This window comes from Momordica charantia, assembly GCF_013281855.1.
Source record: "Momordica charantia cultivar OHB3-1 chromosome 3 unlocalized genomic scaffold, Mcharantia_2.0 BLBB01000003.1, whole genome shotgun sequence".
NCBI lineage: Eukaryota > Viridiplantae > Streptophyta > Magnoliopsida > Cucurbitales > Cucurbitaceae > Momordica > Momordica charantia.
Window position 1 is genome coordinate 21,022,538 of NW_028275161.1, and position 24,811 is coordinate 21,047,348.

The window sequence follows — 24,811 nt, forward strand, 5'->3', positions numbered from 1 at the left end:
TTGCTTATATAATTTGTTATTTGACTGTTTGCTGTAGTACACTAATATGCATGTGTATATATATATATATATATTTCTTTTTGAACCATGCTTTGGTACAAGTTGACATGTGGCATTTCCGACTAAAGAAAAGAGGAGAAATTAAAAGAAGCTAATAATTTACAAAGGCTGCTCAAAAGTCAAAACCTTTGTTTCAGACAGATTCTTCTTCTTCTATATTTTTTGTTCATCGTCGTCCATTCGCAACCATATGAAAGTATCGTAGCTTCGATCTTCCTCTGCATATTGACTCTGGCAATAAAATCATCAGCCCTTCTACTCAATTCCTCACGATCACCCAAATTACTCATTTCCCACTCATCAATCCTTTCACCCTCATCACAATCATCTTCCATTTCTCCGATCGAACACTCCCCAAAACTCCCATCGAATAAACAGTCATCATCATCATCGACTGCAGAATCGCAAGTTTTTGGGGAAAACATTTTGGATTCTCCGACGAGGACGGCGACGATTAGGTTTCCGAGGAGGAAAACGGAGGCCGTGGGGGTGTTAGAAGAAGACTGCAGAAATGGAAGAATCCAGAAGGAGATGAAAAAGAAGATCCCAGAAACCAGAGCTGTAAGAAAACTGAGGAGGAAGCTATGAATGATATTGTTGTTGATAATATTAACACCCATTTTGTATGGTTTTATCTTTGTTGAGAACTCAAAAATGGGAACCAAAGAAAATAAAACCATAATTGCACAACGAAGAACGTGGAACAAAGGCTTCCATATCTTGTGGGGGAAAATTGAGGGGAGTTTATATACTCGATTCTTGCGAATGTGGTGCTACTCTAACCTTTTATTTTACTATTTTAGAAATAGTATTCTTTTGTTTTAATATTTTTTTTTATTTTGCAAAATTATAAAGTAAGTTTATCGACTTTGTTTGGTTAAGAAAAGTTATCATAAGCAAAGTGATTTGAGATTATCACTAAAGATTACTAATAAAATAAATCTCATGTTCATGCTATGCCACTTTACCTAATTTCTTTTAAGATATTGGAATATAACCTTTTCTTCCCTTATAAAGCATAAGCAATGGAAATTGATGGGTAGGTATAAGGTAGTTATTTATTATTATTATTATTATTATTATTTTTGAACAATGTAAAGTAGTTATTAAAGTAACACTAAATAGCTTTATCATTAAAATATATACGTCCATAAATTGGTTAAGGCGGATAATATCGACTAAAATGTTATGTCCTCAAACTCTCATACTCACATGTTGTCGATAATAAAAAGAAAAAAAAATCAGTGTTATCATGATATATAGCTTGAAGTCTTAAAAGATAAAAATGGAGATATTATAATTAATAAAAGCTCAAACCCTACGAATTATTACAGTAATCAAAGTGTTGACCTATTTGTTATATTTTATGATAGATATTTAGTTAGAAGTAATCTTCAACTAAAGTTAGATCACTATATTTATGTCTACAATATGCTTTTTTCCCTTTTTTTTTTTTTTTTTTTTTTGTTTTTTGAATATTGGATGATGAATTGTCAATAACTTAAATTGAGGGCTATTTTTTAATAAATATTCTTAAAAAAATGTTTTTTATATGTATGAAAATTGGATTGTCATAACTTAAATTATGAAACTAATGATTGTTTTATTCGAACATAAAATGTGGAATATAAATAAAGTCATTTAACGGCCCTAAGTTTAATTTGTCAATGCCCAGTGCCCACGCCATAGACGATATGAAACGTAAAAAAGCAAATTTGTCAGAATGCATTTAAAATATTAAAAGAAGATTCCACTAAAAATAAATAAATAAAGTTAACCATGGCTTACTAATATCCTCATCTTTCCACCGTTTGATTGAAGGGTTTCCTCCCAAGTTAGAGGTCAAGCTTCTTGCAAATATATTTTTAAAATCAAATATATATAACCTCATAAAGTCGAATGTTGAGTTGCATATCAATTGGTCCACCATTTTATTATCTTAAGAAATTAAATAGGATAACTTTATATTTATTTACACACGTATGATCATAATATAGCAAGTCGATTTCAAGGTATTCATGTATTTTGAAGTTTGAGAGGTGAAATTTTAGTTTTTCTTTTCTTTTTTTTTCCAATAATAAAGAGGTGATTTTTTTTTAAGTACAAGAAGGAGGATTCAAACCCATAAACTTTTGATTAGAAAGAAATGTCAATCACTACTAACTTAAGTTCTGGGTGAAATTTTTAATCATACGTGCATTAAAATATAAATTTAAGGTGTATATTGATGGCCCTAGGTTGATTTCGATTTCATAAAATAAAAAATAATTTCTAAAACAACTCATAAATAACACAATTCCTACTCAAGAGATCAGTGGTGGTGGGGTGTGGTTTAAATTTGCACCTCCATTTCTTTTCTCTCTTTCTTTATTATTTATTTACATTATTGAGCCCATTTTGGAATTGGATTTAATAAAAGAAGAAAAAAAAATTGCTTTTGGTAAAGGTAAGATTTACACGTTGTCTCAAACAAATATATATTATATATGATCCTCCACGCACGCACGCAATAATTTATTGTTCATTAGTGGCCTTATTTAATTACAGATCATTCCAAAAGAACTAACTTTCATGTCATGATATACACTTATTATAAAATTTTCAATGTGCCTCAAAATGATCCTAAGGTGTATTTAAATGCAACAATTGAAAGGAATAAACTTGACCGATGAACACAATTCAATTCAGAAATCTTGAAAAATAACAGGGTATTTGAAAGATTGGGCTCTAGGAACCCATACTAAACAACTTCGTGAAATCGTGATTTTTTACCTTATTCGGAGCTTTACTACCTGTGCCATGACTCGATCTTTTGATCAATACCTTAATCAGTTTAATATTTATGCTACCAAACAAAATCATCTTTAACTATATAATTCTTAAATAATATAGGTACTATAACACGTTAACTTATTAGAGTTAATAAAATGATGTATTTTGATTTTTTAATTCAACAATTATAAGATAGAAGATCGAACCATTAATTTTAAAGATGGTAATAATTATTTTTATCAACTTGAACTATGATCGTATTAACGACAAATTGATGTATTAAAAATTATGTAGAATAACTAAATAGAAATAGTAAACAAATTTAGAATTGTATTAAAAGAAATGGAAGCTTATGGTCACTAGTTGAAAAATTATTCACCAAACTTGTAAGTTAACATCTTTTCGAATAAAAATTATGCATCGTGTAAATTGCTTTTGATGAAGAAATAATGATATTAATTAAGTAGGAAACAACGTTAAATCATGTAACGTGTTCGGTGTTGGGTTTGTAAGGTGAATGCAATATCACCGTCCCCTTTTAGAATGAAAATCATATACCATTCATATTAGGGTTTATAATATATTTTGGTTAAACGCATTCATTTCTATTTCATTTCAATAAAGCTTCCATTATAAGAGCCACAACCCAATGGAATTCCAGAGCCTAAACATAACTAAAATTAGTACAAACAATTCAATTTTTCTTCTCTCTTTTTTACTCCTCCTTGGATTTAAATTTATTTACTTACAGTAGCCAATTATTTTGTTCCTTTTTGTTTCGTACTTTAATTGGACCAACTCACTGATCCAACTCTACAACCACAGAAGCCAGAGTTCAGCGGGCCCAAAATAAATGGGCTTTCCTATTGCACCAAAAGCCTCGAAACCACACCACTCATGCCCCGTTAACTTATAATAATTAGAATTCAAATAAATCAAAATCTAAATATTATTTATTTGATTTTGTTTACCAAATTATCTGTAACCAAAAAATCCATTCATATTGTTTATTAAAACCGCCTGAATAAAAAAATATATTATCTTGATATTTTAATAAAACAATAATTTGTTTTGATTTATTTTGCTGGGAGTAAATATTTTTTTATTATTGCAATTTATTTATATTAACAAATAATAAGTAATTAAAATAAAATTCCATCAAAGAAAAAATGTATAAATTATTATAAAATCTTATTTTTCAGCTATTTAATAATAATGAATTTTTAAAAATAATTTTGTTTATGTTAATTAATAATAACAAAGTAGAAAAAAATTATTGATAACTTAATTAGAAAGTTGTAATGTTTTATAATAAAATGACTAAAAAAAGTTGGTATAATTTGTTATTACAAGAAAAATTATTACTAATATAAACAACTGAACAAATAAAATTGTAAAATAATTCATGAATAAAAAGGGTAAATTTCCCGAATAATATCGATTATGTCGTAGAAAATGAATTACACATTTTAAAAGAAAATGATTCCCAAGATTAAGGTGATCCCAACAATTAGTTTCATTCCTAGTAAACACCAAGAAAAATTTCTATTACTCAATTCTCATTTCTTTAAAATAAACGGAGCTCTAAATCAAAATTAATCCCGCAATCATATAATACTTTTAACACTAATTAATAGCTTCATAATCTCAATGAATGCTCTACTCGTTTCTGACCCACACAATTAAGTACTAATACAAAAACAAGAAGTAATGAGATCAAAGACAAAACAGAAGTACACTCAATAATTTACCATAAAGCACAATGTTTTCCATTTTTTAAAAGTTTCAATGGCTCTTTGGTTGTACACAGTACAAAAAAAATGAACTATAAGAGAACAATAAAAATAATAATAATAATAATAATAATTTAACAATAATTACCTAAATAAGTTTTGGTTGAACTTTAATTAGTTATTATAAAAAAAGCTGAAGGTGCTCAATTAAATTATTCTGTCCCCACAAACTAACATTTATGGAGCATCCGTAGCACTCTACCAAATACACCAGGCTTGGTCAAAAGTGGATGAATGAAAGCCATTGAAAATATTATTATGTGCTGTTGAAACTTAAAGCTAGGGCTAGAGAGAGAAGATCGTAAATTAATTAAGTTTAATGTGCTAGATTAAGCTATAATTAATCATTCTTAGATTTTGCATTGTTTTTTGTTTTGGTTAGATGAAGATGCCAAATGCGATGCCCGTCTGTCATTCTTGTTCAAAACCATACCTTAAGAAGACAGTGGTCCATGAATGATTGACTACTCAACTTTATAATAACTTTATAATATATTGTTGCTTCTGCCTCTCCCACATTATTCTTTGCCTTTTCAATTATATGATATGATGATTATTCTCACCCATGTTATGCTATTATATAACCAATGCTAAAGGGCATGAATTCTCTATATCGTTTTTTTCCCTTAAAAAATAGATGTTGATTTCTCCTTTTTGTTCTTCCCAATAGCTTTTGTAGATCATAATACCACGTGAGAGTTTGACGCAACATTTCTTTTTATTTCTTATTTTTCCTTTTAGAGTATTCAAAAAGTAACCACAACTCTTTTTGGTGGAATTATTATAACTTTTATTATGCTTTAATTAAGACTCAAATCCTTGGTTAGATTTAATTTAATGTTATTTTGTTTTTTTTTAAGACAACAACACGTGTGAAATAAAAAATGAATTAAATTTAATCAACTCATTATAGTGGTTGTATATTCATCTTCTACATAGTAACATGATATTAGAGTGAGAGGTTATGTGTTTGAATCTCTATATTGTTGTTTTTCCTCTCCATTTATAATGATTAAACTGTTATGCAGGATACCTAATCAAAGATCGTTGAAAAAACTCTGCCTTCTGAGTTATTTTATTAAAGAAGTAGAAACGGAATAATCAACTGGACGTTTTTATTAATTATGTAATTACGTAAATTATTCCTCTGATTAGGTCATACTCGAATCATATTAATAAATAACATGTATGAATTATATAATATAGTTATCATATGATTAAAAAGTTTAAATTATAATTAACTCGAAGTGTACTAAAATAATAAACTATTACGATTTTTTAAGCAGCGGTAGCGAGTCGGTGCGTGCACACAGAACAGGCGCTGAACAAGAAACGAGGAAAAGAGTAATTTCACCTTGATGTTTACATAAAATTAAAAATTAAAAAAGAGAAAAGAAAAAAGAAAAATCGACCCAGTAAAAGATAGTGTTAAAGAGATGGCGGTCACGTGGGTTTGGCAACCAACATATATTATATATTAATACTTTGAATCCATAATGTGGTACACATACAATAGCTAGTTTTCACCCCAGCATTAAAAAAAAATAATCATAATGTGGGACCCGCCACCTTCATTAAAGTTGGAATTACCAAACTGCCCAATCTCTCTCCGCCGTCGGCAGTCGCCACCGCGACCTCCGCCGTGGAAACGACTGAAGTGTAACATCATTGCGGAAGATGAGGGTGAGTCAGCAATGGCAACGATGGGTGGAATATTTGCATTGGACGTCACAGAAGAGAAAGGTGACGGGCCTGTCTCTGTAGCCCGGATCCGGGATCAGAGTTCGGGATCTTCTTTTACACGAAATAAGATTAGGGATCCACGTCTTGCCACGTCAGACCAACCCCATTTGGGATGGGGTGTGTATTTACCAATTTACCATTTACCACATCGGCTTAAACGGTGCGTTTTAAGAGCATGGAGATAAGTGAAGCTGAAGCGGGGAACATGCAGGCCAGTTTCCGGTGAGATGAGTGCCTTGTCAGACTGCTGATCTGGACGGATCAAGGATCAAAATTGAAATGAATCTATTCCCTCTCTGCACTCTGCCTGCCCGCACGCTCCTCAACCCAGTTTTTTACCCACCCTTACCCGTGGTAAAATTTTTTCTAATTGCCTCTCTTTTTGCAGCTAAAACTCCATAATTAGTGTCCTTTTTTTTACTGCAATGAACGTGGGAGTAGAGTATCAGACCTTTAACCAATGAATTTTATTTGGTGTGTTGTTCATTGAGGTAACTTTGGATTTCAGAAAAAAAAAAAAAGAAAAAGAAAAGAAAAAAGCTGGTGATAACATACATGTTAAACATTGAGATAATTTTGCAATGACCACTCTACTTATTTTAGTACAATGAGCCGGAAGATTCCAACTCTGCAATAATTTCTCTTTGGACTTACAAGACAATTTTTTATTAAATGTAGTTGCTTTTTAATTGAAAAGGACAATGTCAAATATTTAATAAAATTAACAAAATATCAACCACATATAATTTTTTCAAATATAGCACTATAAAAAAAACGAGGTCCAATTTCAAAATGACAATTTTACCCCAATGATATACATCTGTCATATATCTGACTACTTATATATGTGTGTGATATACATCTGATATACTACTGATATGAGTGTATGTAATTTATATTACTATATAAAATTATTGTTAATAGTTAGTGATTTACTAAACTATTAATATTTTCACTATAGTTTCATATGTATGTGATTTACATCTAATATGTTATTGATATGAGTGTTTAATATACTACTGATATAAGTAAAATAATTAACTATATTTAAATTTTTTTAAAAATAAGTCCCATATTTTAAAATTTTTACTACTCAGTGCAATTCCCTCTAATTGAAACTATAGACAAAATATAAATTTTAATTTCTTTCGCATACATTCAATTATATAAAATTATTAATCAAACGAATCTGAGTGGATCATTCGATCTCTTTTTATAGAGTTGGACGTTACCGCATTTGTTGTACTAAAATATTTATAAGCACTTGTTTTTGTCCCTCTGAAATAATTTTTTCTTTGGTGGAGCCCGTCTCTTTAAAACAACATTGCCGTCCTCCTCTCATGCTTCTCGCACCCACCACATGCAGGCTTTTCCATCTGAGAAGAAAAAGGCCAAACTTTATATACTTTTTTGCTGCATAAATAAGCGGTTCTTCAATGGTGTTAAAAGAGTTATTTCTTAAGGAACTTTAAAACAATAAGCAACATTCCATGTCTCATCACACAGCATACAAATGTCTCATCCTTTAAAAGATGATGCAGAAATCAGTCGATAAGATAGAATATAGTTAATGACTCACTTTTCATATACATCTTTAAAATGGTAATGGCTGTCTATTAAGCCTCATATTAATAATAGTCTGTTTCTATTTGCATTATTCAATTAATTATCAACCACAGAGTTAGATGATTTGTGCTCTTTTCTTATGATTTCCACTTACCAAAGTTAAAGATGAAATCGTAATCATGTTCCAAATTTGAGTCGTTGATCCAAACACCCTCTCCCATTCATTATCCGCTACATACTCCACTAGCTACTTCACCATTCATTTTGTTATTGCTCAACTTGCCAAATTGCATTACCAAGTGTCCCCCTTTTTTGACCTATCTTCAAATGTTTCTACCTCTCAAAAAGGTAGAGATACCTCCTGTTTGCAAATATACCGAAAATAAAATTGTTGATGGGTAAATTTTGGTTAGGCCGTTGGTTGACGTGCAAAACAAAGAAGAACAAACATTTGGTGTGGTGCTAGTCACACATGCCTTGACGTTTACATTAGAATTAGAGGATGAAGAATAATGTATTTTGAGAGTACTGTTTTCTATGTACCTAAAGGATTGAGTTTTCTCTTCTATTTGAATCAAATTTTATTCTCTCTAAGAAACCTAATTATTTAGGCTTCCAATGTAGCATCATCGCGAGTCGAATGTACGGAGAAAAGACAATCAATCGTTACTGAACCTCATCGATCGGGTATGAGGCCCATCCTTCGGGACGTCGGGCAGCCACCAGTCAACAATTGGTCAGCCGTTGGTTGGCTGGGCCATGTGCTTCCGTTCATCCGTCAAACTTCTAAGTTGGGTCCATTTGGAATTTCTTCCTTGCTCGTGGGGTTTCTTCCCCTTAAGTGGGTATGTAACTTGGTTGTCGTGTTCAACTTTATTTCTTCCCTGACATAAATGGTCTCGCTATAAATAATATTATGAATGTTACAATTAGAATGAGTGCAAATAAAGTCTCATATTAATTATGAAAGAAAGTGATTCATGGTATATAAATGAGAACGATTACTTCTATTGATATGATGCCTTTTTGAGTGAAACCAAAAGCAAGAGTGCGAGAATTATGTCCAAACTTTATTGTACCTGTACTATCAATTCATGGCGTACTCTTTTCATGCCAATTGAAAATCAAACTCTATCAATAGTAACGAGATCTTCCCCTATTCAAATCAATGTGATATAATGTTGGCATACTCCAACAAAAGAAAACCCTTTAATAATTAAAAGAAAGAACTGTCAAGAGTGTATACGGTTTCAATCAATGATGGCTGAAGGGAGGAGAAATAATAAGGCATAGAATAATAACGTGAAATTAATAATTAAAGAATGTTTAGCTTTTCAATTGCTTTTCCAATATTTTACTCAAAAAAAGGTACATAAGCTTTTGTTTGGACATGAAACATAACAAGTTCCAAAGATTGTAAAAAAAAAAAGAAAAAAAAGGAAAACCCTTTAATTAAGTAGATGCAGTCCATTAAAACGAAAAAGGAAGAAGCAGCCGTTACAAATAAAAAAATTAGCATGTGAGGGATGGAATCTGATGTAGAGCAAGGCCCATGAGCTCTGAAAATATTTTATAAATAAATATAAAATATTTGAAAATAAAAGGCAAATAATAATAATATTATTATTAAGTTTTTGAATTAATTGTACCGTTGTCTGTTGGCACAGCCCTCCATAGTCCATAGACCACTTCCAAACATTGTACACCACCAAAAAGCAAAGCAACTGCATGTGCCAACGCCAATGCTAATATCCTTCTGAGTACTAAGCTATTTATTTATTTAGGGCTTTCAATTATTATGATTATTATTTCGTCCAACCCAAAAAAAAAAAAAAATCACCATCTTTTTATTTAATGTCACTTTACTAAAACAATAACGAGCTCTAATTATCAAAACTATTATCCAATAATTAAATGAAATATAAACTCAATAACCATCCAAAAATGTAAATATAGTTGGATAAACATTGTGATCGCGTACCTTATCTAAAATTTTCAAAAGGAAGTTAGAAAATTACAATATCATCCGATTTCTGGATCTTTTTTAAAGGGAAGATAATAAGATTGAGAAGGATATAAAGTGGATTCAGGTCATTGTTCAGATAAAGTTAGGAGGAGAATAAGTTGGAATTATCAAAATGGCACTGACTTTAGAACAAAATTTATATCCCAATAAAATGTTCCAAAATCTGCAAAAACCTTTTTCTTTTGTTTTAAATGCCGCAGCAGTTTCAAAACTTTTTCGAAGTCCCATCCTTTTATCATCTTCAAAGCTGAGAAATCGTGTGGCTTTTTCTTTTAAGATTCATTCATTGCATTTTGATTCTTTACGATTGCATTTTCTCAGGCTCTCAGTTTTTGGGAAGAACAGACCCAGATTTACTGACAGAATCAGAAGAGACTCGCAAGAAACCTCTGTTGGGAAGTCCATTACAGTGGAGACGTTTGATTAGAAAGGAAAGTTTTTTTTTTGTCCAAAAATGAATTTAAATTTGAAGGCCAAACAAACAAAATTCAATTCAATTTTGAAATTAAAAAAAAATGTTCCAAGACTTCAACATGGATTTTACAAAAAGTAACAAAAAAATGTTAAAGTTTAGTAGTTTATGGATAATCACAGAACCCTTCTGTTTCGTCTCATCGGATTCTGGTTTTGGGTTCATCTTTTCGCCGCCCGTAATTCCCACCCACTAAGCGTCGAGACAAGAACTTAATTTTATACATTAAAAATTAAGTAACAGCATTCACAGATTTCTTAAATTTATATCCCAAGATATTATTCGATATCATTATTTTACATCCCATTGTTTAAAAACCAACTAAAAAGAAGAAGAAAAATTACAATCCCCAGCAAAATTCTACAGCCCTTTCTGTAGAGACCATAATTTTGTAGAGCAACAAAACTAGAGCAGAGCAGAGCCACATTCTTCCTTCCATTCTTATTTTCCATTTTTTTTTTTTAAACCCTCGGATGAATGTTCTTCAAACTTCTACAAATTCACATAACAGAACACGCATTTGGGTTTTCGTCGCTGAAAATCTGCGGCGGATACGCGTACATTTCCATGGCGTACCTTTGTGGGTAATAGTAATATTCGTTCTTCTTCAGCTCCACCACTTTCATTTCCTCCGGCGCGGCTTCTCCGGCGGCTGCCTTGGCCTCTCCGCCTCCGCCACCGCCACCGCCGCCGTCGGCTTCTTTGTTGGTGTCTTTCCTCTCTTCCTCCCCGCCGGCGGCCTTCTTCTCTTTCTCGCCTTCTTCGCTTGCCTTCTCTTCCTTCACTTCTTTAGCCTCTGGTTCTTTCTCTTTCTTTTCTGGGTCCTGTTTCACTATAACGGCGTGTTTTCCCGTCCGTTTGTACACGTACTCCACCAGCTTCGGTGGGTCGAAAACTCCCGTCACTGAAACCTGTGACCCTTTCAAATCTGGCTCCACTGAATCCACCCCTGAAATCGAATTCAAACTAATTTCAAAACTAAAGCTCTAATTGAGAATGAAGTCGGTTGTTTTTAATTTTTTATTGCTATTCTTACTCTTTCGGAAGTACCACGAATTGAGTATTATAATATTAGAGATTTCAAATCAGGATTCGATGCTTGAAATTGGGGGGTTGAAAGTAAAAAAATGGAACAGAACCTTTCATTCTCAATATCCGTTTCTTGATTTCTTGGGCGCAGGCTTCGCAATGCATGTGGACCCTTAAAACCACTGTTACGACTTGAGGCTGCGAGTTGCAAAATTAAAACAATAAAAAGTTCAGTGTCTGCTTAATGTGAGAAGGCAAAAAACAGGGGACGAGTTGAATTTGTATTGTATTGAGTATTGAGTATTGGGTACCTCCTCTTTCTTCTCTTCGGGTTTGGGCTTCTCTTTCTCCTCCGGCTTGGGTTCCTCCGGCGCCGGCGGCTTTGGGATCGGAGACAGAAGCTCCACCTGTCTGTGGCTCTTCCTCTGGACTCTGTCCAAGACCTTCAGTGGATCGGCTTTTTCCCCTTTTACAACCACCTTATGGGTCTTGCAATCGGTGATCACATCTTCAACCCCTGTCAATCAAAATTCAAAACCCAAGTGTTACATTGCAATCCACTAATTTTCTTTCAATATTAAAAATCGGCGATTAAATTACCTTCAAAGCCTCTGAGGCAGCGGCGGACCTTCCGGGCACAGCCTTCACAATGCATGTAAACCTTGAGCACAATCTCCGGCGGCGGCGGCGGCGGGGGAGGGGGCTGATCCTTGGGCTCCTCTGTTTTCTTCTCCTCCTTCTCGGGCGCGGACTCCTCTTTTTTCTTCTCCTCCTTGTCATCCGCAGCCGCCGGTTTCTTGACCTCCATTTCGTCGGCAATTCTCTCCCCCATTTTCTTCCCCTCGGGGTTCTTCTCCTCCTAAACAAACACAGCCCGAAGTCAGAAGCCAGAAAACAAAGAAAGACTGAGAAGCAGAGGAAAGAGTAAAATAGCGGAGCAGAGGCACCTCTCCCATGGTGCGGGGTTTGGCGTGAGGGAAAAAGATGAAAACTTTACAGCGCTGGTTCCAATGAGAGTGGCTCAGTTACAGGGAAATGAGTGCAGTGCAGTGGAGTGGCCGAGTATAAACTATAAGCTTTTTAGCGCCAGTAAAATTTGGCGAGCGAATGGCGCAGGCAGAGGCGCAGATCTAAAGCCCACTGAGTTTTGAGTAATGGGTTAATGGAAAACTTAAAAGAGGAAAAAAAAAAAGAAAAAAAGAAAAAAAAGAGAGATTAAAAAAAGATGGTGGCGTGGAGTGGAGTGGTGCGGGAGACGTGTCATTATATAAGGAGCACATGCAACCGGGAAGCCATGTTTTTCAGCCAAATGGTGCCCGAACCTTTCATGCTCTTCCTGTTTGGCACTCTCTCAGGGCTACTTGTGTCATTTCACTTCAAATTTTAGAAACAATCCCCAATCTTGTTTTTCCTCTCTCAATTTGGTTTTTTAGCCATTTTTCTATTGTGCTGTTTTTATGGTTGATTTTGTTAAGATTGGTTGGTTGGTAATAGTATTATATAACATATACTATGTGAGCTACTCAAATAAATATAGATGTACTCAAGTGAGTTTGAAGAAATTTCAAAATAATTGGGTGATTTAAGAGTGAAATTTTTCAAAACTTGGTCAATTAATTAGAAACTTTATTTTAAATGGTACAAATTTAGTACAAATTTAAAGAAGATGTAAATCGTTAACATTCAATTTTTATATTCAGTTGTAGATTTGTAAAAATATTCATTTTGATCCCTAAATTTTCAAGCGTGTTTCATTTTGATTTATGGACCTTTTATCTAGTCAATTTAATCCTTACTTTTATTTTTTTTAATAACTTGATAATGTGACTTTATGTATGCTAATATATTAATATGAGCATGTATTCAAATCATATAGGTTGAAAGCGAGTATTAGGTAAGTGAATATTAAGTGGTAAAATTACATATCAAAAATTCAAATGGTCATTTTTTAAAGACCTATAACTGAATAGATATTATAACCATTCATTAACTATAATAGTTATTTTTGAAAAATCAAGATCAAAATAAAACAAACTTAAATTTTAAAAGTTCATGAATCAAAATAGAATTTAAATCAATTATATGCTTGATCTAATTTATTAATTTACAAATATAGAAGTGATAATTTTGGGCATAGATATAATCCTAGGTAATTTGGGAGAATTTTGTTTCTTGTTGTTATTTATTTATTATTATTATTATTTTTTAGATAATTGTTTCTTGTTATTGTTATTATTATTATTTTAGTATAATTGTTTCTTGTTATTCTTAAATGAATGAGAGTGGTAACAAAAATATATATATTTTTTAAATTATAAATCTGATCATTGTAGGAAATAATAATTATGATAATGTAGTGTCTGTGATTGATTTGATTTGGTGGGTGGGTGGGTTAGAAAATGAGATAAGTAAGTTTCCAAAAAAGAAAAAAATAATAAAGTAATTACTTTTTACATTTTACCGAAGAAAAAAAAAGGGGTGATTTTATTCGTGAGCGAACAAATTTCCAAAACAGTGGAAAATAAAATTAGAGGGTAGCGAATGAAAAGACAAAAAGAAACAGATTTGAGAGATGAAGGTGAGCTGTAAATTCAATGTTAATTAATTCATTTTCCAATTTTAGCTTAAATTGGTGGAGCAGAGGAGTCAGTTTTTGAAATGGAAAATTGGACACATTTGAGTTTTGGGCCAATCAATTTGCTTTGGTCCACTCGTAAATATAGCAATTAAAATAATTAATCGTTAATTATAAATACAGCAATAAAAAATCCAACCCAAATAAAAAAAAATTGAAAAAGTCAGTTCTATCCTTAAAGTAAAGAAGTAAAAAATACTCTACATATACATATTATCAACTATATTTGGTATATCGATAATATACGTAACAACCTTTAATAAAGTAGATTATGTTAAGTATATTCATATTAAGTATATCAGTAATATCAATAATATATCTAAAATGAAGTACATCACTAACATACTTGATATATCATAAGAAACTTATAACATTAGTCCAAACAAATTCTTCAACTTGATAAAATGTGAAATATATCATTCATAAATTTGGTGCGACTAATATACTTCTGGTATTTGGTATATAAATTATTTCAATATGATATACTTATATTTTGTATATTAATAATATAACTTATAAATCTAATATAAAATATATCAATGTTATACTTTATATTAGGTATATTGAGGAGGAAGAAGTTAGAATAACAATAAAAAAAAACAAAATTTTGATCTTAAAATTTGTCATATTTACAAAAACAGCAAAATATTATTATATTCGCAAATATGGAAATTGTTTTCTTGCTACACATTGAAAAATACTCATTTGCTTTTGTAAAACTTTGGTGGTGGGCAGAGCAGGAATAATTTATTAGGAAACTTTCTTAAATACCATCCACGTATGCATATGGGAGTTACGTTACAACATACTTTATACCCAACTCTCATATTCATTTTGTAAATTTGTTCCCATATTTGTTCATGAAGTATAAGTAACTTATTGCAAATTACGAATTTGGTTAAAGTATTAAATTCTCTTAAAGGTTGCAAATTGTGTTTGAATTGTATTAATAAGAAAAACAAACGCGTAGTAGCATGATTTAAGGAGTTAGATTTGTGTTTCTCAATCGTGTTTTTTTTTTTGGGTTCTTTTTACACCTTGTATAGGGGTAAGTGACTAAGTGGATTTCAATTGGGTTGAGTTTTGTACATATTCATATGGTCGAAAGACATATAATTTCAAGCAAAAATCGAGGTTAGAAATCATGAGTTCAAATCTTATGATAACCACCTACTTAATAATTAATTTAGATGTGATTCTCGATGCCAAATATTGTTAGATAGTTATTTGTTGAGATTAGTTAAGATACGCGTAAATTGTTCGAACATTCTCGAGATATAAAAAAAATGATGTTGAACTTATGGTTTGTTTTTAAACTAATATCAAAGGCAAATAAAATCAACATCAAACCAAACAAACAAAAAACGAGATATACTTGATCAAAATAGAACCACTCACCCATCTTTTAACATTTTAAAAAATCGAACCGATAAAAAAATATTGTTCAAACAAATCGAACTAACTCAATTATTCCAGTTTCATGGGTCTCTATCCTTACAAGTGCCCTCTCTCGAACTCTCTAATATCTCTCTTATCTTTCACTACTTATTAGTTTCAAATTTCTTCCCATTTTTCTCTCTAAATAAAACCAACACAACTCTAAATATGTTATGCATTCTAACCCTACACGAGACTGTATTCATATCATTAACAAGAACCCAAAAATAAATATGGTATTTAAACTAAAAAAATATAACAATCCCATCTCAAATTCATGTTGAATGATTATAATTGAGATGATAAATGGGAGAAGTGAAAGAAAAGTGGTGACATTTTTGAAAGCATTAATAAGACGGTCCTACTTTTTGGTATTACACAAGTTTGAATACTTCTTCTGTTTGTCACGATATCATCATATTAAAAATGATGTAGAATCAACGGCCGTTAAAAGATAATTTATGAAGTAAAAATCATAAGCGGAATTTTTGTGGAAAATGAGTGTGGTAGCCATTCGTGTGAAAAGCTTGGGATTGGAGTAATTAAAAATGGTGAGCTCAGCTGCAGTTTTTGATCTAAGTTGAAGAGTGGTCCACATCTGATTCCTGTTCCTAACACAAGTGATGTTTTGATGAGTATATTGAATTGTCTTACTCTTACGCAACCATTTGGAAATATTTCCCCACTCTCTCTTTTACTTCGTTTGGAAATATTTCCCATTTCTTTTTCCCTCTCTTTTCCAACACATTTCCCATTACCTTATCCACTCCTCCACTTTTCTTTTACCCAAAAACTTTCACTCACAATGCAAGCATGGTCACGGATCTACTATAAAAGTGAACAAAATATATACATATATATATATATATATATATATCTTCGAGTTACACCGCTATTGGAATTCTGTGAGCGAGTTTAACTTTGCTAGTGACAACTGACAATGAACACTTCATAGGTTTCTACAACGATATAATATTGTCTACTTTTGAGTTTAGTCATAATCCTGGTTAACTTTACTTTTCATTTTACCTACCAATGAAAATGTTGTCATTCACTTGCTTATATTCTCATGATCTTGTGTTTATCTCGTCAATGTAGAATTTTGGTCGCATTCTCAACAAATCTCAAAACATATTCACAATGTCATAGCATTGTAAAGAATATGAACCTAAGACATGCGAGCATACTCCTACGTCAACAAAAAACAAGGAAACTATATGATATACTAGTAAAAGACAATACTATATGGATACCATACTAATTTTTCTCCAACTCCCACCATCTCCACATACCCTTTTCCCTTAAACGCTCGAAACTGACCTAAAAAATTAGGAACTATATATTAAATACAAGTACTACTACTTTGAAAACCATTAGATGAGAGAGTGAGAGAGACATTGAAAAATATAGCACTGGAAAGTGTGTTGGAGTAAGTGAAGAAATGAAGCAACAAAAAGAGAGGTAGGAGAATGGGGTCCCATAATGGCTGGTCGTGGCAATGGCATGGTTAAGTTCAGAGAAAAACGTGGTGCCTCTTAGCTTTAAATGAAACATTGCGATGCGACCAAAACTCATAGGCTGCAACCAAAGCACTGTTATTCTCACCCCTCTGCTTGTAGGACCTTCTTCTTCCCCTCGTATTTGTTCTCACCCGGTGTTTTTCAATTTATTTCAAATATACTTGTTCCATTGGTTAGTGTTAAAATTGCGACTCTACGCGTAATGAATAGATAGAATTTTAGAAAAAGAATTAGTCTACTCGAGAAAAGAAAAGCTGAAATTTTCACCAATTTTTTGACGAGAAATTGAGCTAATTACTGTTTTAAATGTCTATCTAACTAACTAAATGTCTATTAGATATCCAATATATGAATTAAATTTACCCAATCTATTAGCTTAAGCTTTTGAGTTGAGTGGTGGTAGGGATGTTCACGTGTGTTCACGGGTTGGGTTGAGTCGGGTTAAGGGGTTTTTTGGGACCAACCCGAATTTTCGAATTAACCATATGTAGAACCCAACCCAACCCAAATTGATGGCCAACCCAACCCAACCCAAAAAATTCGGGTTCATATATTTAGCTTATAATTTTAGTTAGTTTTTCTCGTAATGTGAATATATAAGTAAAATTGCTGTTAAAAGCGAGGAAGTCTTTCATTTTAAAATAAGATTTAAATATAGTTATCTTCTAATAATCACCTTTAACCGATTAACAACTATTTATTAAAAAAAAAAAAGAAGAAAAAATCTCTCTTTTTTCTTTCTAATGCATTCCTCTGTTTTCGTTTCCTTATTCTATTATTTTTTGGGAGACAAATACATTTAATTCAAGTCTTTTCTCTATAATACCAATGTCGACTTATTTATATGTATTTTAATTAAAACCATAAAACTGTTTCAAATTTCTATTCGCATTTAACATATTGGGAATCAAAGGTATTGCACACCGACCACTACAACAAAAGTCCAACCCAACTTTAAAAAGATCTATAAATAAGAAATTAACAACCCATGTTTATCTCACCCGATCACATATATCAAAATAACAATTCAATTTGTAGGGAGAAAAAAAAAAAAAAAGAAGCTATTTTGAATTTAAGATGGTTGACAAGAAATGATTGGATATATATAAGCTGTGTATTTTGGTAGTTGCAATAATTAGGAACTGGATGTGAATGGGTTGAGCTATGACATCTCTCACAAACTTTATGTAAAATCAAATCAGCTCTTTTTTTGAAACTTCGTGGTGTAGTGAGACTGTATATGGCTATTCTGGCTACATTTTTATGTCAATTCATTTGCTTTTTTTAGGGAACCCACTTTTAAAATGGATTTGTACCTGAAAACTGGCAGCTTCCTTCGACTCCTATGGGTATATGAGATATTGGTTTTGAATGAGGTGGGTCACTCGTTGCCACTCACCACACACGCCAACTCCCAACTCATTGGCCCGACTCATTAGAGAATTTTTGTTATGTCTCTTATCTTTTCAATTTGAGATTCTTAACATATCATCTCAAGATTAGATGGTATCACTTGATGTTCGTTTGAATTTAAAGTTGAGGCACTTATTAAACCCGACCTTAAAGTTAAACTCATAAAATTAGAAATTTGAGTTTTTTTTTTTCTCAATATTAATGCGTTTGTACGGGGAGAATTATTCTAAAATGAATAAAGGGGTTTGTCAGTGATTTGGAAATCCAAATATTCCAGTGAAAATTGAATGGGTTTGGGGTTATTATTATGAATAATTTGGTCCTTACTTACAAAATTGATATTGATTGAGTTATAATGCAAGGAAAAAAAGGATAGGCAAATCCATCTCGTAGGCCCCACCAATTCCACTGACTGACTACGTATGAGCTGATTTTCTCTTCTCCAATGCTCCATGTGGTTTTGTCTTAAAGTTTCCCAATAAATTAAAAGAGTGAAATACGTATGAAAATATACAACCAAGTAACTTTAATGATGATTTGGGTAACATAACAAGATCAATTTTTAGTACAATGACAAGACTGAAAGTGGGGAATTTCTTATATTTCATTGTAAGGCAGATGATGGGCCAAAAATGGGATTAGGAGATGCCACGTGGGCTTCAAAGATACACGTCAGCTGATCTGAGTTTGTACACGTAGCGGTAGAGGCAGCCAACATGACACAAGGTGTGTCAGCCGGGCAACACGGCGGTGCTGCAAATGAGGGAACTGTGCGGTATCTTACTTTAACTTTGGGAATGATGAGTTAAATCACCAAACAAAACACAAGGGTTTTTGTTTGGTTTGGTAATCAGAACCACCCAATCAAATTTCGACCCATAAAAAACCAAGCTTTTTAAGAAGAAGAAGAAGAAGAAGGGAAACTGAAACTGAAACTGAAACTGGCACACTGGTCATTTGGGTTGGCCCATATGCTTCCACCGAGTCGACTCAGCAGTCGGAATCTGGCTTTTGGCTCATGATCAAGATCAGCCATCTGGATTTGAGATAAAAAGAGGGGTCAAATTAGAAAAGAAAAAGGAGGGAATAATGGGATGGGAGGGGCTAAAATGTCATTCATGTCCAACAAAAGCATAACATATCATGGGACTAAACTGGGAATGAGAGTGGTGAAAGCATAACAATTCCATGTGATTTTGTGATCATGGCGTGGCTGTGACTGTGGAGTGGAGCCCTTATATATTATCATATAATTTTTATTTCATCCATTTCCAGGAACAAAGTTTTACCAAGATCTACCACCAACATTAATTCAAAAAAAGGCAAGAACAAAAAAGATCTGTGACCAGTTTTTCCAAATCAGATACTTAATGGGCCCGTTGGCGGTTGATACGGCCCATGATTGTTATAATTTGTTATTTAATTGGTGTACTCTATAATAAAGTGAATTAAAAATTTATTAAACTTTTGTATTTATACCGCCTCTTGTCCAAGGGGTGCAAATGATGTTTCTGCACATTGGGCTGTCATAGAAGTCCAAAATGGATGGGCCTCCAAGATGAGCTGCGTTGGGCCTGGAGCACTTGGGTCAAAGAAGATGAGGCATCGACAAGTGATTCCCTGAACTCAATTCAGATGGAGTTCACGTTTGCTTTCAAACAAAAAGTTTCCTACGTATACATAACTTTGATTCATGATAAAGATTTGTCTTGTTAAGGATTAAAAAGTCATACAATAAACTTACAACTCCATTAGCATTACAATTGCCAAATGCGTTCAATTCAAAATCTTTGAAAGTTAGAGACCCAATTTTCACCAGGTGATTACGGCCGGTACCTCCTATGAAAGTGCTTTAAAATGTGATGAAAAAGACAGCACAGGGTGCCTCCCATGTTAGGGCTTGCTTGATATGTCCTCTATGATACCCTTCCCATCAACAGCATCGAAGTAGAAGAAATTCTTGAGGGGGTCTCCTTTCCCAGAAATAGCTTTAATTACTTCCTAAGAAATGGAATAACGGATGTAAGTAGCTCGCGTAATTCAAAGTTTCGAGATAGCCGACTAAGAAACGCACCTGCCCAAGAATGCCTCCAATGATGGCACAAACAGGAGGAAATTCCTTTGAATTTGTCACCAATCTCTCTATGAGGGCATTAGGAATATGAGCATCATTCAGCGACTGCAAGGTTTATTACAGATAATGTGAGAATCAATGCAACTCAATAGCAGAACTATGAAAATGCATATTCCTAGTACTCAACCTGCAATTCACAGAGCTCCTTTTTCAACTTCAAAACCCCGGGAAGATCGGATATTGTAGTCTCTCCTGGATTTCGCCCCTCGACCTCTTCAAACCGTTCCATAACTGCATCCAGATTGAGAAAACCACTATTACCATTATTGGGGCATTCATATAGACGAGTTAAAAATGGACCAATGTTACTGTCCTTGAATCTTATCCACAGAAGAGCCTTACAAGAGATTACAGAACGCATGCAAGTTCTATAAGCTCTGTAGACGAACAATTTCTCCTTATAACATGTTTTGAATCCCGCTTCCATTCCCATCTAATTCTAATAAAAAATTTGCTATTTACTTATTCACACAAGTAGGATTTACCACACCTCTTAATGCATAAAATAGCTTTGAGACTTTTCTGGGATGTGCTTTCCAGGGTACCGATATTGCTTCCTGCATCGAAAGGATCACAAATACATATCATCAAGAAAATGAGTACCATGTACACTTCTTGATGAAAAACCAAACTCACACCGGCAATACAAGATAGACACAGCCCACCATAAAAGAATGGCCATGTACATTAATATCACGTAAATGGTACTCACCATCTCATACTCATTCATGTACGTTAATTTATACATTAATATCTTAGTATATGTATATATACAACAACGAGTTCCCTCAAACTTTATGTTTGTCTCCACCTCCACAGTTATTGACATCCAATGCACCAAGGACCAAATAAAAGACTAAATTTCCACAAATGCCTCTGACGGGTTTCTTGCCACAAAATGGACGCATGTTTACACAAGATGCAATGCAAGGTATCAGGACCAAAGAAAGAGGCCGACAATACTTGCAGAAGTTTGATTTTTCCAATTGGTAGATGGGTACAAGGGATTGGAAGTTGAAAACGGTGGTTAGAAAAGAAAGAAAAAAAATAATCCCTCATTTATAAGCATGCATATAGTTGTGCTGGAAGAAAATCAGGATTTAGGAAACTGCATATTACTAAAGATTTTTTTTTATATTTTTTTATTTTAAATCTAAGAGACTTATACTTATCATAATAGAATAATTCATACCTCGAAGCTTGAGTATGATAGTTGGCATTCCACAGTGTCATCAAGTTTTTTCTGTCCACAAATGAAAGAACAACGTGATGTGAGCATTATTCATGTATTCATGCCAGAAAGAAGAAATTTCAACCTCACTAAACAAGCAAATCAAAACGGAAAATATGAAAATTTCTGATATGAGGCACGAGGGACCCGTGGAAATAATTTAACACACTATGCTAACAACAAAGGCTTCCAACTGACATTGGTATGGAAAACAAACTGTAGTACGATCATAAAAAATGTAGAAGAAAGAAAACTGCATATCTAAAGATCTAAAACAGAGAACAAGTAGAATAATATTTGATTTATAACCTTAGCATATTTATACTCTTGTAGATCAACAAATATTTCACCACAGGAATCTCTACAATCAACTGTATAAAACGCTATGCGCTTAGTTAACTTCCGGCATTTCTCATTGACTGATTTCTACAATAGGTATGAAAAGAAACACATGTCAAAAATAAAGTCTCGAAGAGAATTTATCAAAAACGCAAAGAAGAAGGAGAGCCTTCGCTACTACTTTTTCAGCCAGGGAGCAACAACTGACAACAATAACATCAAACGTCTTCAAAAAATCTTCATCAAAGCTCGACAAATCACCTGAGAAAAGAGAAATTTAGATTTAACTTTTTCAGCGGGTCACTTACATAATGATATAGAAGTTCACAAATTAATTAGTAGAGCTCTAGAGTGGACGTAAATTATATAACCAAACCATTGAACATAAAAATAAAAACAAAACAGAGCTCAACAACGTATAATGTCCATGACTACATTATTTACAAGTACAAGTAAGAAGTGAAGGAAAGAGGAAATCTTGTAATACCTTTTTCGACTGAAACTCGTACCATCGGATTGAAATCTTTCAAAGAATCACAGCAAAGCTCAGCAACAGTTTTCCCGCCAAAAACACCCTCATCAGGAGGTATAAGAAAATTAGCAGAAAGCGCTTCTTCAGTCAACAACCGATTATCCACCAATGTCAAACTACCGACCCCAGCAAGAACAATATTCTTGCAGAACTAACATCCCAGACAGAGAAAGAGAGAGAGCAACAAGCGCGTCATATCAAATGCAAAGAATCCTATTTGAATATATAAAAAATGGAAGGCCAAGACTCGGCTCAATCAACAGTTAATGTTACCTCAGCAACAGTCCCTTTCATTCCACATACTAGAACGTGAGCTTTGCTCAGCCTGCGAGTAAAACTTGCAACTGAGAACAAATGAAATTGAAACTCGCGATAAGATAATTACGACTCTACGAAAATACCTCCTCTGTGCATCAGCACCCCAAACCCTAATCTGGCGGTCATACAATTGAGTCTCCTGCTCCGTCAACTCCTCTCCATCCATTTTTTCAACTTCAAACTGCACCGAATAAAAAATAGAGCGCTGTAATTTCAGTTAGGAGTGAGGATTCTGAACGTGTCCATGAAACTCTGCTGCGTGCCCGCGTTTATTTACAAAATGAAATAACAATAACCTTCACCGCGAGTGTACTGGTCTGTGATAGCGAAGAGTAACTTCGATCGTTAGCGAATTCCAAAGCTATGCAGAGGCAAAGACGGCGACTTCCCTCGCTCTTCCGCTGCGAAGACGACGATCAAGCGAGATGTCCGGCGGCGGAAAAGACCGACTTCTGGTTTTCAAATTTCAAAAGAAAAAATAAAAAAGGGGAAAAATAAAAAAAATAAAAATAGAGGGAAAAGAATTTGTTTTATCTATTCTATTTTTTTTTTCGGTACAGAAATTGTTTTATATATTCGATACCCACTTCTGATACTTATTTTTTAAATATACACTTCTTCTTTTTTTTTTTTTCTAATTCTGACTGGCCAATTCGTATGAACTTTTCATTGTATGTCTAATAATAATAATGGAACCTCCGTAGAATATTGGATGATATTGTTTGTACCTTTTTTTTTTAATAATTTTTTAGTACGAAAATTGAAGGATATTAAATGTCCAATATTTCAAAAAATATATATATATATATGTTATAATTTTGATTTATAACAAACACCACCGGGTATTTATGTGAAAGACCCCCAAAAACAATTTGAAACAAAGACCCCCGAGAATCTGGAAAATTACAAATACCAAACCAGGAGATATGACGCTGGTAGGCATCACAACTTTATGGGCCAAAGTCGTATCTTGGGCTTTTAGACGCGGGCCAATAGGATATTATTCTCTTTCTTTGTTTTTAAACAAATAGGATATTATTTTCTAATTAGTAATTTATAAAATCAATTACGTATGACATTTTAAAAAAATTAATGGCAAGTATGGCCTTTTTCTTTTCAGAATCTATTAATTATTAACTTCTAATTCTGAATTTGATGATAATAATTAGTTTGTTTCAATGTTTTTTTCTTTAACAATTGTGATTCATTGATAATTGGTATGAATATCAATTGAGAGATTATTATAGTAACAATTAATTGACAAACATCACGTACTCAAAAAATATATATATAATAATTTCATTCAAACATTTTTACTTTTACTTTTCATAACTAATTTTAAAATTCCAGAAAGTAACAAAAAAAAACTACTTATTCCACTTGTTGAAATTCTGGTTGAAACTATTATTTTAAAACATATTCAGAAGTTCATTTTCCTTCTTTTCTTTTTTTTTCTTATTATTTATGAATAAATTTGACGTTATTTTTAATATTTTAAATGTCGATGAAAATATTAAGGTCTAAATTTCATGAAAATATCTATAGAAATATTAATAGATATCAATATCGATAGATAATTATGAAAATATTATAAAAATAAAAAATAAAATTAGTAAAAATTATTTAGATGAAGAAATTAGCATTCCACCTTTTCTAAATAGGTTAAAATAATTAAGATGGATATTATGTACATACTACTTAGTGATATTTTGTTAATTTTTCGATAATACTATGGAAATATTGATTTACCTCTCATATTGATGTCAAATGCATTATATATATATTAGAAAT

At 32.7% G+C, this 24,811-nt stretch overlaps 2 protein-coding genes across 2 annotated transcripts; both read right to left on the reverse strand.

Annotated features, from left to right (window-relative positions):
- Positions 1-10,685: 10,685 nt before the first annotated feature.
- Positions 10,686-12,704, reverse strand: LOC148212565 (heavy metal-associated isoprenylated plant protein 17-like). The gene is made up of 5 exons (XM_088122011.1): positions 12,409-12,704; positions 12,062-12,320; positions 11,773-11,978; positions 11,572-11,659; positions 10,686-11,381 (listed from the first exon to the last, which is right to left on the reverse strand). The coding sequence occupies exons 1-5, from the start codon at positions 12,415-12,417 to the stop codon at positions 10,933-10,935; spliced, it is 1,011 nt and encodes a 336-aa protein (XP_087978137.1). The 5' UTR covers positions 12,418-12,704; the 3' UTR covers positions 10,686-10,932.
- A 7,428-nt stretch (positions 12,705-20,132) lies between these two features.
- Positions 20,133-23,560, reverse strand: SAE1A (SUMO-activating enzyme 1A). The gene is made up of 11 exons (XM_022281996.2): positions 23,317-23,560; positions 23,104-23,201; positions 22,976-23,027; positions 22,658-22,853; positions 22,352-22,431; positions 22,141-22,257; positions 21,793-21,843; positions 21,091-21,157; positions 20,728-20,831; positions 20,541-20,645; positions 20,133-20,467 (listed from the first exon to the last, which is right to left on the reverse strand). The coding sequence occupies exons 2-11, from the start codon at positions 23,184-23,186 to the stop codon at positions 20,360-20,362; spliced, it is 963 nt and encodes a 320-aa protein (XP_022137688.1). The 5' UTR covers positions 23,187-23,201; positions 23,317-23,560; the 3' UTR covers positions 20,133-20,359.
- Positions 23,561-24,811: the final 1,251 nt, after the last annotated feature.